Source organism: Malus domestica, chromosome 08, assembly GCF_042453785.1.
Source record: "Malus domestica chromosome 08, GDT2T_hap1".
Taxonomy (NCBI): Eukaryota; Viridiplantae; Streptophyta; class Magnoliopsida; order Rosales; family Rosaceae; genus Malus; species Malus domestica.
The window spans coordinates 9,481,342-9,496,858 of record NC_091668.1 but is presented as its reverse complement, the minus strand read 5'-3'; the positions used below and the strand labels follow the sequence as shown (position 1 = coordinate 9,496,858).

Sequence of the window (15,517 nt, the reverse complement as noted above, 5' to 3'; positions counted from 1 at the left end):
AAATGCAATGTAACCACGAATTGTGCTCATGGTATATTGGAATCTAATACCACGTGTTTTGGCTATTGTGGATTACAAATTGATCACGGCTATTGCCCGTTGTATAAAATTTTCCGAAAATTAAAAAAATAATAATAATCAATAAACAAAAAAAAAAAAATATATATATATATATATATATATAAAGATATTTATTTACAAGATTGCATATTTACTTTATAAAAATTCACATATTCAAATATTAAACTAAAAGCTAACAACAAAATGAGTAGTTATATTAAGAAAACCAAATCACTGAGTTATGCTACAGTGTGTACCAAAACATGTAGACTTTGTTTCACTCTAAAACAAACTCAAGTCCTAGTTCCATTCTTGGTCCTCCAATGATATTCATCTTCTCTGCAATCCTTTCTTCAAGAAAACACACATCTCTAGCAAGCCAATCACAATTCAAATTTGCAGGTGCCCAAACGTAGTAGTTGATATTTGAATTATAAACCCTCATGAATTAGAACCACCAACCACCTATGAGACAAACAAGGAAAAATATAAAGCTTAGAAATCAAAACTCATCACTTAAGGACATCATATACAAAACAATTCAAATTCACAAAGTCAATTAGACAAAAGGCAAGTAATCATGATCCAAGTGAGTACACGGTGCATGTCAAAAAAGTACCCAAGACACCTGAAATTATAAGGATCAAAGAGTCAAGGAACATTGAAACTTCATTTAGCATTAGATGCAATACATACCAATACTTGTTCAACATCCACCAAAGGAATCATCTTTAATTCTCCTTTTCCAGATAACACTTAGGTAGTCAACTCGTCATGTACGCCATGATAGAAATATCATTTACTACAGTTCAAACAAGAGAGATAGCAATACCTTATGACCCAATTCTTCCAACCAAAACCTTTCTCTGATCCTGAAATTCAATGTGGCAGTATAACAAAACATAAAGAAACTTACACCACGTATATCAGACTCGCGAGTTTGTTCTTTTACTCTTATAATTCAAACATAATTATGCAGGAACATTAAACTCCCATTATGCAATTTGTTTAAATCAATGCCCCAAAATTAATTTCATCATAATTCATTAGACAATGATCAATTAATCCCAACAATTTTCTTCATCATTTCACTTAAAACAATAAAATAAAAAAATGAAGCTTAATTACCCCAAGAAAAAGCAACCCATCTGAGGCAGCATAAGCGGTGTGCTCGCGATCACAAACAATGTCCAGCCACCACCAATTAGCCCCCGCCGTGCACCTAAAAAGCTCCGGAGAGTTGCTTCGGGATCCTTAACTTCTGCTCCTTCTCATTTCAACCTGTCTGCTCGGACATGCAATATCCTCACATGTAAATCGCCTCTTCGTCGGAATGCTCACCGGCCAATTGTGACCCAGAAGCTCATCAATGTCAATTTCCATAAATTCCCTTCACAAACTGAACCACAAAGTTGCAAGTCAACGTATTTGACAAAAAAATTGACAAATTTTAATCCAATTGAAGGAGAAAGTTGGGAGCTTTACAAAATGAGTTCTCTATTTGGTTACCGGGGAAATGGAATAGTGGTGAATTGGGATTATATCGGCAGCCAAATAGAGGGGAGAGAGGGAGAGAGAGAGAAAGAGAGAGTAGCGGAGATACCTGAGGACTCAAGGTGGACGAGGAAGCAAGGAGAAAACTGAAAAATGATTGTTGTTGGTGAAATGTTAAGAGAGAGGAGAGTGACAGAGATCGGTTTAATTTCTCACGATTTGGGGAGGGGGAGTTTTGCGGTTTCTAGCTGATGGAATGAGGTAAACTAATAAATGAAATTTGAAAAGTGTGCGGGACTGCTGTGAAATTTTCAAATTTCAAAATGTTATAAATTTTGCAAAATTCTTGTCCCACCTCCTCTAAATTTTTTAGTGTGTGTGATTCCACCACATATTATGTCTGTGATGGATAACAAAAAAACGATGTGGGGGTTAACAATAAAAACCACAAGCATTGTCCGTGGTGGTTTTAGTATATTTATAACGTGCAATTTTACGCGTGGTCATTCATTGCTATTTTACAAGAAGCTAAGATTTGTCCATGATAAAATATTGTTATTATTACGTGCTTATTATGCCCGTGGTAAATTTGTACTTTTTATAACAAGCTCATAAAGTCCGTGATAAAATTATCGTGGTAGATGAGCTGTTGTGTTGTAGTGGCTGCATGGCTAAGCTACTCGGCAACTGTCTTCAAAGGCCTCTTGAGATTCTGGGCAATGGGCAACTGTGAGTTTGCGTTGACGAAAAGTTACTTAGTCAAATGGATTAAGCAAAGGCCCACAGGTTTGAGTTGCAAGCCCAAATTCTTTTCTTTTTCAATATTTGGTACTGTGCTGGGTGCATATTTACCACTTTGCCATCCTAGCTCCGCATGCAGATGCAGTCCTTGGTTTCTTCGGATGGTCTTTAAGTCGAGTGCTTAATTAAGCTTTTTAATACTTGCAAATGAATGCGCCCCAAAAAAGAAAACTCGTCTAGTAAGTAAGGTATCAGAAACCCTAGAAATTGCAGAGAACGTGGAAGATGGGTGGGGATATCAGACGGGAAGATGGTTTGGAGACATAGAAAGGAGAAAGGTGGGAAAGAGTTATTTTTTTTCAATTAATTTTAATTATTAAATAAAAATCAATAATTTAACAGCCAAATTAACAAAAAATTTAACAGAGTTATGACATTGTAACAAATTCATAAGTTAAGGTATGACATTACAATATTTAAAACATGATGTATGAGATTGTAGTTCGACCTATAGTTGAGGTGATTTTATGTAATTTACCACTATTTTTATTATCTGATCGTGAAAACCTTCTTTATTACTGACGGTATATAATCAGTTACACTTAAGACTACTCAATTTTAATTGGTTGTTAAATATGTCATTCTTCTAATAGAGATGAGATTAAACTCTACCTCTATTAGGAGAATGATATGTTGCATATTAGACGGTCACCTGAGCTTTAATTGACAACCATGGCCGGGGGGCGGGGAGAGAGTTGAATGTTAGAGCAATTTCAGCGTGGGAGCCCTCCCCCCAAGCTATTCACTATTCAATCCACCTAGTGAACAGTAACTGCCCTTAATGAACAGTAACTGCATTTTGTATCTCCACCGTTGCACTTGAATAACCCTGGCAATTGACAATAAAATATTACTATTTTTTTTATTTATAAAATAATACAAAATAATTTTATTTGTAATTTCGCAAAGTCACTTGGCGATTATTTAATTTTTCATTAATTAAATTACTTAATTTCCATTAACACCCATCCTCTGTTTTCCCTTCAAAATTTTCCTGTTGTTTCCTTCGCATTCCCGAGAAAATCAAATCCAATCATGACGGCCATCGCCCTCTCCGACTTGCATCAAAATTACAGCCATTGCCCTCCTCTCCCTCTCCTTCTTCCTACTCGCCAACCACTACTATGCTACCTATCCTTCCCTCCCCTTCTTGTCCTCCACTGCCACATCCTCCACTGCGCAGTCTCCGTCTCTCGCATTGCAGATGCCAAAATCGCATGCTCCGAATCCTCTGTCAGCTCCTTCTCCTCCTCCACCGCGACCACCGCTGGAGGTGGAGAGCATGGGGATAGTGGACGAGATCGGCGCGATGTTGGCGGAGTTCGAGGCCTGACAGAAAAAAACATTAAAATAGGCGTTTGACGTCAGATCCACCTCAGGCTCTCGGGTCAGCGAGAATCGACGGCCCTGGCGCTCAGGGCTGCTTAGGCTCCCTCGCCAGCCAACGCTGGACTTCCTCCCTCGGGCAATCAAGCCCTGTTCCGGAGCTTGTCCCTCGAGCAGGAGCTCCCGCTAGAGTTGCTCTTAGGTGTGTGTGTGTGTGTGTTTTTTTTTTTTTACTTAACGAGGCAAAACAACCAGAAATAAATTGTTAGATTTTTATCTTTCGTAAGGGTTAAAAGTGATTTTTGCAATCAGAACGCTTCTGTCATAAAACCCGTCCAAGTTCTTTTGAACTTCAACCTTTCTTCTGATTCAAGTGCTTAAGAACAAAAGCGCTTCCGACAGAAGCAGTCCAGATTTTCTTTCTCGGGTTTGATAGCAAGAAATGGACTTGGGTTTTATGAGGCCTTTTGCCTGGGCTGGGTTCTTCCAGTCCAAAATAGGCCCATGACCAATAATCAACGGAGGAACACTGGGAACTTGGAGACTGCGAGATGAAGCGGGGCTTTGTGCATTGCGATGGAGCACTGAAATTCTCAGAGCTTGAACCGGAGTCAGATCGAGCGCGAAATTACAGAGAGAGATTCAGAGCAATGGAGAAGAAGCAAAGCAGACCAATGGAGCTGTTAAACGCGATGGTATCAGAGCCATACTATCTGCTCCATTTCTTAACTTTCTTCTCCTACCTCGTCCTCCGCACCTCCGCCGCCCATGTCCTCTCCGCCCACATCACCGATCACCTCCTCCACCGAGTAATTTCCCATCCCTCCCTCTCTCTCTCTCTCTCCATCTCGATCTCCATTTTGATTCATAAATTTACCATTTTCTGTATGATTGTAATTTTTTTTCAGGAAATTCAAGCGGCTTTGACATTTGGGCTCTTGACTGCAATCAAGGTTTGGAAATTTTCAACTTCAGCATTGCAATTGGAGCAAAACCCACGTTTAATTTTCAATTTGTGTTTCTGGGCAATTTGTTATTTTGTTTTTAAAATGTTTTATTTGGAATTATATAGATGGTGAGGGAAGAAACTTTGGAAGGACTTATTGCTGATTCACTCTTTTTTGCAAAGGTGAGACAAAAAAATAATCTCCATTTCCGCCACTTATTGGTCTTAATCATCATTTTAACAATGTATTTGTTGTATTATTCGGCGTAGCAATTTTGGCAATGCCTGTTTAGCTTCTGGCACAATGTGCATTGAGCCCATAAATTCGTAATCAACCTTGGCTGAAACTGTTATCAACAAACAAAATGACAATGCCGGTGTTTAACGTCAAATTCCAGTGTTTGTATTCACCTATTTGATTTCTACTCGAGGTAATATATTTGTTCGTTTCAGATTTTTCTTATCGGTCTCACTTTAATTCTGGACCGCCACTTGACTCTCTGGTACGTTGTGGCGTTTACAGGTGGGTGTATCTTCAAATTGCCTTGCTTTTTCTGCAGTGATATATGTATCTTGACCTAAATGCACATCTATTGTTGTTTTATTCTCTGCAGTGATATATATTTTCACACAACAACCCGCCTTTCAAAAATTAGGTACACGCTAAACTCTTTATTTCCCCGTCTTTCCTTCTTTTCCATTCCTTTTACCTTGTTAACGTCATGTAGATTAGATGCAAATTGTGAACGAGTTTTGCTTGCTATATAATTGAGTTTTGCATCACTATCAAAACTTTCTTATTGAGGAAAACAGTAGAAAACAGTAGAAGGTTTTGATACTTATGCAAAACTTCTCGATCAAAACTTTTTTCTTACTGAGGAAATGAATTGAGCATTTTGAGTGACTTGGTTGAAGAGATATTCTCGGAGAGGAAGAAAAGTTAGGCATTCTCACAGGTTTGCCTTACCATGGAGGATGAAGGTCAACATATATAGGGATTTCGCAATAGCAAGTAGTGGTCCTGCTCCTTTACTCTTGTCAGAGATCTTGGAACAGTAAAATTCACGCGTTTGAACTTTGTCAGAGATCTTTGACAAAGTTGTCTGTGATATCCAAAAAGTTGAGATTGCGTCTAAAAAGCGCCGACCAACTTTATTCAGGAAAAATCTAGCTTTTGAAATTCGGAGAGTGGCACCTCTTCGATTTTTTGAACAAGTGGTCTTGTTGCCTCTTCCTTTTATTGAGGCATCAATTGTGTTCAACAACACGCTCAGAAAATTGTTGCCTGTAGAAATTTCCCATTTTATTTTTTTTTGCAATTCTGAGATTTCAATTTATCTAATCTCCTTTTCCTTCATCATTTCTGAAAATGGCTTGCCTATCTGACCGTTGTTTTGATTTGAATGTTGTGGAAGATGAAAACGTGTCTTCTCAAGATAGCATATGACATCCATCATTCTTATCACATAACGGTTTCCTTACAGTTGGAGACTCTGTGATGAAGAATGATATAACCGCTACGGTGGTAGCTAGGAATCTCCTCACTCCCAAGGATAACAAGATACTCTGTTCAAGACTCTCTGACTTTCAGTGTTCAGTGTGTGGGCTCTATGTCCAATATGGGCCAACACCTACTTGTCCGAACTTGCCAAGTTGAATCATTGATGGTTAAGGTGGCAAGTCTACAAGAGATCAGAGAGCTCAAGCATGAAAATAGAGAGTTGCACATACTTGCAAATAATTACTCAACGAGCATGGAAAGAAAGCTTGACTAGTTGCAGGAATTTGAAAGTCGAATTCAAAGTGATCATCAAAGGTTTTGGGGCTTTATTCCAAAGGCGTCTATTGTCTTCGACATCTGAAAGTCACATGATTAACCTTTGTGAAGACTCTTCCGTTTGTTTGTTTTAACTCAAGTGTATGCATGTTTCTTTTGTTGACGGCGACAATGCTGCAAATGTTATTGTAGTGTTGTTGAAGTGTTGGTGATCGGCGGGTGTCGCAGTGGTTTATTGTTGTTGGCGAAGACTTCGGGATCTGTCTTCTGCTGTTGTTGGTACTGCGGCGGGAGAAACGAGGAAGCCATCTTATGGTTTTGCTCCATTTATTTTTTTATTATTTCTTTCCTTCTGCCAGCTCCCATTCAAACCTTTTTTTTTATTAGTTTTTCTTTTTCTTTCCACATGGTGTTGAAGAAAGTGGAATTCGGCCTGATTTTCCACCTATTGCCTTTTGAGAGCAGAATAGAGTGGAGAGAGAGCATGGTGCCGCTGCCATGTTTCTTGTTTTATGCACAAAATTTAATTCATGGGAACCATGCTCATAATGAATGTCCACGTGAGTGGACATATTTTGAGTAGCTTTTGTTTTCCTCTCTTGCTGTAGCTTTTTGGTGCATTTGAAATTTCGACTTATGAATCAAACATAATGATGACTAGAATTAATAACTTAATCTAGTCATGATTGATATTTAAGTCACATGAGTTGTCGAGGCAATAGGCTTTGGACGCCTCTTTGTTTTTTTTTCCTTCTTTTGACTTTTCACCTGTTATCACTATCACTTAATTCTCTCTAGTGCTCTGATGTGCTGCTCAAAATCAAAAGGCATGACATATGCCTTAATATATTATTAGGTGCTGCCAAAACAAAAGGCTTTGCCTTTTCTCTAAAATGGTAGACACCGCACCTTTTTTTTATTTTTTTATTTTTTTTCAAATATGAGAGCCTTGTGTGGCTGTTATCTTTTTCCTTTGCTCACTTTCAGCTGATTATCTGCTACTAAAAACCAATAGCATCATCATTGCTATCCCTTCATGATGATGTCTTTTTTTTTTCTTTTCATATGGTGCTGATGCACCATTCCAAAACCTTTGTTTTTTTATTATATATTTTTTCTTTCCATCAGACAGTCGGCACCATCATTCATACGGCACCATGCTTAATATATATATATTTTTTTTTCATGATGCACCTATGTGTTGTCATTGTCTTGTTGCTTTGCTCCTTTTGACATTCTTCATCATGACTTTCTTTTCCAAAGACTTTTTGAAGACAACCATGATCCATCAACTGAAATGGAGGTCTTCCATTCCTTTTTATTGGTGCGAGACTCATGCAGGACTAAGAGTGCCGTAGTGGTTTGGTGCACGGCTTCCTGCTGGGTCTTCAATAGTTTTAAGACAACGATCATCTTGTTTCTAGGTCCTTAACGAACTGGGTTTTGTGGGGGACGTGAGACATGGATGTCATCAGAGATCTGCAGTTTCTGCTGCATTTTGAGGCCTCGTTCTTCACCCTTTGTTGCTCCAAACTTTGCCACTCCGTGTTTGCTTTCTCCATCCCTTGCTGCGTGTTGCTGGCTACGTTCATCCCGTTGTTGTTTGTTGTTAGGCGGTAGTCGCAATGGAAGTGGAGGATCATAGTGTGGCTGCTGCATCCGTTTGGGTGAAGCCTGACTTCGGCGGTTGTTGTAGCGTTATGCGAGGAAGGAAAGGCTGCAGGTGCAATGTGCTGCTTTTGGTGGGTTCCTCGTCGATACTGCAGCGTTGATGGTGATTGTGGGCTGTTGTTGGTGAGAGGAGGGGAAGCAGAGTTGACGTCAACTGCTGTTCATGGCTGGGCATTTGGTGTCGGCGTTGATGGACGGTTGATGCAAAGCAATAAGACAACGACAACACACAAGTGCATCATGAAAAAAAAATATATATATATATATATTATTATTATAAGCATGGTGCCGTGTGAATGATGGTGCAGAATGTCTGGTGGAAAGAAAAAATATATAAAAACAATAAAGGTTTTGGAATGGTGCGTCAGCACCATGTGGACAGAAAAGAAAAAAAAGAGACGTCATCATGAAGGGATAACAATGATGATGTTGTTGGTTTTGAGTAGCAAACAACCAGCCGAAAGTGAGCAGAGGAAAAAGATGACAGCCACACATGGCTCTCCCTTTAAAAAAAGAAGGGGGGGCATGGGGTCTACCATTTTAGAGAAAAGGCAGAACCTTCTGTTTTGGCAGCACCCAATGATATATTAAGGCATCTGGCATTTTGGTTTTGAGCAGTACAACAGAGCACTAGAGAGAATTAAGTGATAGTGGTAACGTTTGACAAGCCAAAAGAAGAAAAAATAAATAAATACAAAAAAAAAAACACAAGAGGTCGCACTTGGTGCGATGGCAAGTGCCTTCTCCCATGAGCGGTAGGTCTCGGGTTCGAGACTTGGGAGCAACCTCTCCATAAATGGGGGTAAGGTTAGCCGACATTCACCTCTCCTAGACCCTGCGTAAAGCGAGAGCTTGTGCACTGGGTACGACAAAAAAAAAAAAACACAAAAAGGAAAGGTGATGGTGCGGTGTGTGTGTGTATGTTTATATATATAATATATGTATAGGGCACCAAAAGTATCACATGGAGAGCAAGTGGATGTAAACCAAAAAAGAAAAAGAAAAAAAAAGAGGCGTCCAAAGCCTATTGTCTCAATAACCCATGTGATTTAAATATCAATAATGACTATAATAAGTTATTAATTATAGTCATCATTATGTTTGATTCATAAGTCGGAGTTTCAAATACACCGAAAAGCTACAACAAAAGAGAAAAACAAAAGCTCTTCCAAAACTTTCCACTCACGTGGGCATTCATTATGAGCATGTTCCTTATGGATTAAATTTTGTGTATAAAACAAGAAACATGGCAGCGACACCATGCTCTCTCTCCACTCTGTATTCTGCTCTCAAAAGGCAACAGGTGGAAGATCAGGCCGAATTACACTTCCCTCAGCACTGTGTGGAAAGAAAAAGAAAAACTAATAAAAAAAAAAAGGTTTGAATAGAAGCTGGTAGAAGGAAAGAAATAATAATAAAACTAAAAATAAAAAATAAAAATGGTGCAAAACCATAGGATGACTTCCTCGTTTCTCTCGCTGCAGAAGATAGACCCTAAAGCCTCCGTTGACAGCAATAAACTGATGTGATACCCGATCACCAACACTTCAACAACACCATAGCAACATTTGCAGCACTGTCGCCGTCAACAAAAGAAAGATGCATACACATTAGTTAAAAAACAAATAAGAGGAAACCTTTACAAAAGTTACTCATGTGAAGCCTCAATATGGTAGAACTCGAGAAAGAAGAGGCACCAGAGGTTGATTATTTGGAGCCTCAATACTTGGTAAAACTCCAAATGGCGAAGGCAATAGACGCCTTTGGAATAAAGCCACAAACCTTTGATGATCACTTTGAATCCGACTTTCGAATTCCTATAGTTGGTCAAGCTATCTTTTCATGTTCGTTGAGTAATTATTTACAAGCATGTGCAACTCTCTATTTTCGTGCTTGAGCCATTTGATCTCTTATCTAAGATTTACCACCTCAGCCATCAATCATTCAACTTGGCAAGTTTGGGCAAGTAGGCGTTGACCCATATTGGATACAGAGCCCACGCACCGAACACTGAAAGCCAGAGAGTCTTGAACAACCAACTTATCGGACCGTTGGGAAAGTATCCTGTTATCCTTGGGAGTGAGGAGATTTCTAGCTATCACCGTAGCTGTTATGTAATTCTTCATCACAGAGTCTCCAACTATAAAAAGACCATTAGGGGATAAGAATGATATGTGTCATATGTTGTCTTGAGAAGACATGTTTTCATCTTCCAAAACATTCAAATTAAACGACGGTCAGATAGACAAGCCATTTTCAGAAATGATGAAGGAAAAGAATAAATTGAAATCTCAGAAATGCAAAAAATAGAACGGAGGAAATTTCTACAGGCAGCAACTTTCTAAGCGTGTTGTTGAACACAATTGATGCCTCTGTAAAAAGAAGAGGGAACATGGCCACTTGTTCAAAAAATCGAAGAGATGCCACTTTTCGAATTTCAAAAGCCCGATTTTTCCTGAATAAAGTTGGTCGGCGCTTTTCAGACGCAATCTCAGCTTTTCGGATATCACGAACAACTTTGTCAAAGATCTCTGACAAAGTCAAAATGCTTGAATTTTACTGTACCAACACTATTGCTGACAAGAGTAAAGGAACAACACCATTACTTGCTATTGGGAAATCCCTATATATGTCGACCTTCGTCTTTCTTGGCAAGGCAAACCTGCGAAAATGCCTAACTTTTCTTCCTCTTTGAGAATACCTTTTCAACCAAGTCACTCAAAATGCTCAATTCAGTAAGAAAATAGTTTTGATCGAGAAGTTTTGCATCAGTATCAAAACCTTCTACTGTTTTCTTCAATGGCGAAAGTATCTCATATCATCAGAGTCGAAAGCAAAAGTGTCTCATATCATGCTTTTTCCCTGTCATTTTCTTTGTTTTTACCTGCAAGACAAGAAGAAAGAGAGCAATATGTCGGAACCTGAAATCAAACTTCTGATCTGGAACTGATTGCCTAGAACCTTTGACTGGTTGCTTACCTTGCATTGTTCTCGAGTACTCATCTTCAATTGTTGTTAGGTCTCGAATTTCCTTAGCAAATACGTCGGAACAGTTGATATGATTGTGGCTCTTTATACTGAAGCTACTAAGCATGGATGAGTCACTGAGAAGTAATGTTTTGAAAGATCTTACAAAGGCAAAGGTTGCGCACCACTTCTGCTATGCAAAAGACTGAAGTAGAAAGGTCACTGATGAGCCCACAAAAGTTCAAGTATTGCATTGACACGCATCAGCCTAAAGGATTTGAAATCAGGGGGGAGGAGCAAAAGGAAGCAAGTCGAAACTCCGAACATCTAGAACTTTCTCAAACATCCAAACAATCGTGTTCTTCATCAAGCTCGTGGAGAATTAACAAGCACAACAAATACATGTGCTGATTCGTCCCCAACAAAGCCGAAGATCACCCACCACGTGAAACCGCTCGTGGTCCCATTTCATTCAAGATCAAGCCTTGACGGCCTTTAAAGAAATGACAAGTTTGATTAAAGATCAAGTGTATACCACCCTTGGATCAAATTCGACTTCAAAGAAATGAAGCAAATCCAACCTTTGAAGGAAATGAGAAAGCTCTTTGGCCAAAGAAAACACTCATGTTCTTCACCAAGCTCGCGGAGAATCAACAAGCAAAACTACACGTGCCGATTCAACCCCAACAAAGCCGAAGACCATTCCCCACGTGAAGCTCGTCGTGGTTCAATTTCATTCAAGATCAAGCTTTGACAACTTTTGAAGAAACCTCGAGCCTCATTCAAAATCCAGCATCGACGGCCCTTGAATCAACATCTACATTGAGGGACTTCAAAACACATCTTTTACACATGACAAGCAAATGTAAACGACGCACCTCGAAGTTGGGGCATTTGTAGACATCGAAATTTCGGTGAAATAAATGTTCACTAACGCATTAAAGTTTCGACGTGCCAGGGGATACGTGGCATGCACCACGTGTTGCATAAATTGTACACATGGCATGTGACTCAACAAAATCGGACGAGTTATCAAGGACACGTGTCAACACTTGGCGTAAAGGAATTATTTGATTTTTTAATTTAATTAAATCAAATGTTAATTGGCAAGGCTTGAGAAGTCTATAAATACAAGGCTCCACGGCAAAGGAAGAGGTTCAAAATTCATTTCTTGTCCAAACGTTGAAGCTTTGAAATTTCGAAGCTCTCAAGCACTCAAAGCCCCCGAACACTCAAACACTCGAGAATACTTGGAAGATCCTATGTGTTCTGTTGTCAAAACCTTTGAAGAATCAACAAGCACAACTACACGTGCCGGTACTTCTTTCACCACAAGCCAAATCCTTGAGGCAATCGTTCATCCAAGATCAAGTCATCGTGATCCTTGGATCAACAACTCCTACATCACATGTCTACACCTTTCAGAGATTGAATAAGAGGATCAAGTTATAAAGAGATTGTAACCCTACAATTTCATCAATACAAACATTGACTTTGTACACGTGTTCTTGGCTCATTTTTCGCTGGATCTTTGTGTTTACAATAATGTCTTAAACTAAAAACTTATTGTGTGTTTTCATTTTACAATTTCTCTCAGGTACTTCTAGTAAATTGACACCGCTGCAGTTAGAAAGCTTGCTGACTGAAGGGAGCACGTCAAAACATTGGCTGGTTGGTTATGCAGACTTCTTCTCGAGTTTTTTTCCCATAAGATATAGTGTATTGTGCTATTGCTATACACATCCTTTCAATAAATGCACTGTGATAGTATACGAAAGAGAGTTGCAATGTTAGCATTCTCTCCTTTGATATATTTAATATGGCATATTTGGCAGATTGAATTTCGTGCCTCTTACTCTCTTGCTTGCATACGCTCAAGTCGGTGCTTTCCTGAGCTTTCAATTACGTATGTTTCCCACCTAACAATGCACCTAAACTTGAGAGCGAGAGAAAGAGAGATGCAACGCAATAGTTTTGGCTGTTGTGATCGTTTTACTTTTTTTCCTCCTATTATTTACGACTGAATTTTGTGTTTTGCCATGAACTCCTTACCCACAGATACTCCAACAAAAATTTCTCTTTTGGAATAGTTGACCTCGGACTCTTCCCAAATGCATCCCAGTACTTTGGAATATCGCTTTCTGGTAAATGATATTTGACAACAAAGTTCTGAACTTAATTATGCATCGTTAATCGAAATTCTTCGGTTACCTCTAAATCCAAAGTACATAATATATCTTCTATGTCTCTATATTTAGTTACTGGCTCACTGCTCAGCAATCGACACTGAAACGATGTACTTGCAGGGAGCATGGGCCAACTTCCTACCTATGTCTTTTTCACGAATGGAGCTGAAGTTGCACGGTATCCACAACTAGAATCTCAAGCAAAAGCATTTCGTGATCCCATAACTAAGGTACTGGGACAAATTACATATCCAACATAGCTAGGTATGAACCAATTTCGTAGTCTTTGCTCTCATTGTTTTCGACTTCCCAGAACCTCAATGAGACTGATGATTTAAGTTGGGTTCACCAGCTGTTTGGGTAACATAATCAAACATTGCTAATTCAATCTATCATGCTTTGATTATGCATCAAAGTTTTGAAAATTATACTTCAACATGTGGTTTCATGTTAATGTGGTCCGACTTCCGACTGATTTCATTTACGGGCTTCTTGTTTGTGTTGCAGAAATTCCTTTCGGGGCACTTTAAGCTTGACAAGCACCTTCTTGAGTATATAAACGGTAAATAGGTTACATGTAAACCTTTTCCTCCATTTCATACGGATGGTGAGATTTGAGCAAACGTGATTAAGCAGATCCAGGCATTGATTCAATTGTTAATTGTTCGGAATCCTCATGACCTTTGTATTTTGAACAAATAAAGCAGATTGTAGTAGAGAAATTTCAAGCAGAGAATTTGGATCCTTCACATAACTCTTGTATTTTTTTTTTGTATAAATTTGAGATAAACGGAGAGGTCGCACTTGGTGCGATGGCAAGTGCCTTCGCCCATGAGCGGTAGGTCTCGGGTTCGAGACTTGGGAGCAGCCTCTCCATAAATGGGGGTAAGGCTAGCCGACATTCACCTCTCCCAGACCCTGCGTAAAGCGGGAGCCTTGTGCACTGGGTACATAAATTTGAGATAAACGGTTGATTAGTGATGCATATGTATTTTTTTTGTACAACTCTTGTATTTTTTTTGTATATTTAACCTCATGGAGTCATACAAATGCTTGTATCTCAAGTGGTTCAGAGTGTCCGGTAACCGTTCCCTGAGAAGCATTTACAGAGACAAGGGTGGGTTGGGCCTAATATGTTAGGCTTGTTTCATCTTAATTGGGCCTAATCTATTGCATTTAAGCAGTGTTGGGCCTAATATTTTGGACTTGTTTCATCTTACTTGGGCCAAGTGACCAGCTCCAACTTCAATTCTAGTTAGGCGGGTTTGAACTTGGGAAGTGAAGAAAGTGTAGAGGGTGGGTAAAGCAATAGCAGTGCCCCAATCCGAGAGCGCCACGTCAGAGTTGCAGTGGGGCCGGCCAGCCGCTTACTAGCTTTAATGTGGTGGGAAAACGGAAAACCGAGAACGGGCGTCCCGTCGCGGCCATTTAAAGTGGCGCCGCCGAATATTCTGCCGTTTGAAACTGTTTAATAGAATATGATTTGATGGTGATATTTGATTGAGATCGCCGATGAGAATATCAAATCGAGATCCAGGTGGGTCCCAGATCCATATCTCTATTTGTGCGCCGCTTTGTGGATCCCACCAATATGCCTCCTCTCTTCTCCCATTTGGTTGTCGGCTCACTCAGGCACGCTGGCCGGCACTCTGCTTACTTTACTCACTCCCATTGAATTGTGCTTCGCGATGTGCCCTCCCTCCATTCCTTCCTCCCATCCTTCCTTCTTCCTTCACCCTTTTAATTATAGGATAAGAGTAATGTTAGAAATATCATATTTTAAAATCAAATTATGTAAACTAAATTATTTGGTTGTTGGTCATTGAATTATTAAATAAATGCCGATTAATATGTTTATTTTTTACTGATAACAAATCATTTAGTTGGTAAATTTGATATCCCTAACATCATATGAATATTCATCCTTTTATTTCGCGTGCCTTTCTTCAACGGTGGTGTTATCTACTTTCTCGAGTTTCCTTCTTATTGTACAATTTCAAAAGATAACTTGAATTGTTTGTTTTAAGTCATTGATAAATAATTTAGAGTAAATTGTAGCAATGGTCCCTGAACTTTACTCAAATTGGAGCAATGGTCCCTCAACTAAAAATCCATTACCATTGGTCCCTCAACTTATCAAAATGTGTAGCTATAGTTCAGGGACCATTGCTCCAATTTGAGTAAAGTTCAGGGACCATAGCTACAATTTACTCAATAATTTAAGAGAAATATTAAAGAGACTCTCTCAAAGTGGAGCTCCTTATAGACTCTCTGACTCCTCATGTTTTT

The 15,517-nt window shown here is 39.2% G+C and overlaps 1 protein-coding gene and 1 long non-coding RNA gene across 5 annotated transcripts; one reads left to right on the top strand and one right to left on the bottom strand.

Moving 5' to 3' along the window:
* Positions 1-254: 254 nt before the first annotated feature.
* On the bottom strand, positions 255-1,845 carry LOC103441154 (uncharacterized). 2 transcript variants are annotated; one of them, XR_011583664.1, is made up of 4 exons: positions 1,664-1,844; positions 1,189-1,459; positions 757-932; positions 255-525 (listed from the first exon to the last, which is right to left on the bottom strand). It is a non-coding gene; the product is annotated as an uncharacterized lncRNA (long non-coding RNA). The 2 variants fall into 2 exon arrangements; XR_011583663.1 differs by lacking the exon at positions 757-932 and having other exon boundaries at positions 1,664-1,845.
* Positions 1,846-4,092: 2,247 nt separating this feature from the next.
* Positions 4,093-13,982, top strand: LOC103441155 (uncharacterized). 3 transcript variants are annotated; one of them, XR_011583662.1, is made up of 10 exons: positions 4,093-4,490; positions 4,590-4,634; positions 4,754-4,810; positions 5,081-5,150; positions 5,242-5,283; positions 12,640-12,713; positions 12,878-12,948; positions 13,101-13,186; positions 13,301-13,458; positions 13,736-13,770. XR_011583662.1 is itself a non-coding variant. In XM_070826758.1 (10 exons), the coding sequence occupies exons 1-10, from the start codon at positions 4,233-4,235 to the stop codon at positions 13,796-13,798; spliced, it is 876 nt and encodes a 291-aa protein (XP_070682859.1). In that variant the 5' UTR covers positions 4,093-4,232; the 3' UTR covers positions 13,799-13,982. The 3 variants fall into 3 exon arrangements, 2 of the variants coding, with proteins under 2 accessions (XP_070682859.1, XP_070682860.1); XM_070826758.1 differs by having other exon boundaries at positions 13,349-13,458; positions 13,736-13,982; XM_070826759.1 differs by having other exon boundaries at positions 13,349-13,492; positions 13,736-13,964.
* The last annotated feature ends 1,535 nt before the right edge of the window (positions 13,983-15,517 follow it).

Excerpts from the sequence above, each read along its gene's own strand:
- LOC103441155 (XM_070826758.1), top strand. The coding sequence starts at position 4,233 with ATGAAGCGGGGCTTTGTGCATTGCGATGGAGCACTGAAATTCTCAGAG. Across the intron at positions 4,811-5,080 it reads ATTCACTCTTTTTTGCAAAG|ATTTTTCTTATCGGTCTCAC; the intron begins GTGAGACAAAAA and ends TGTTCGTTTCAG. Across the intron at positions 13,459-13,735 it reads TTCGTGATCCCATAACTAAG|AAATTCCTTTCGGGGCACTT; the intron begins GTACTGGGACAA and ends TTTGTGTTGCAG.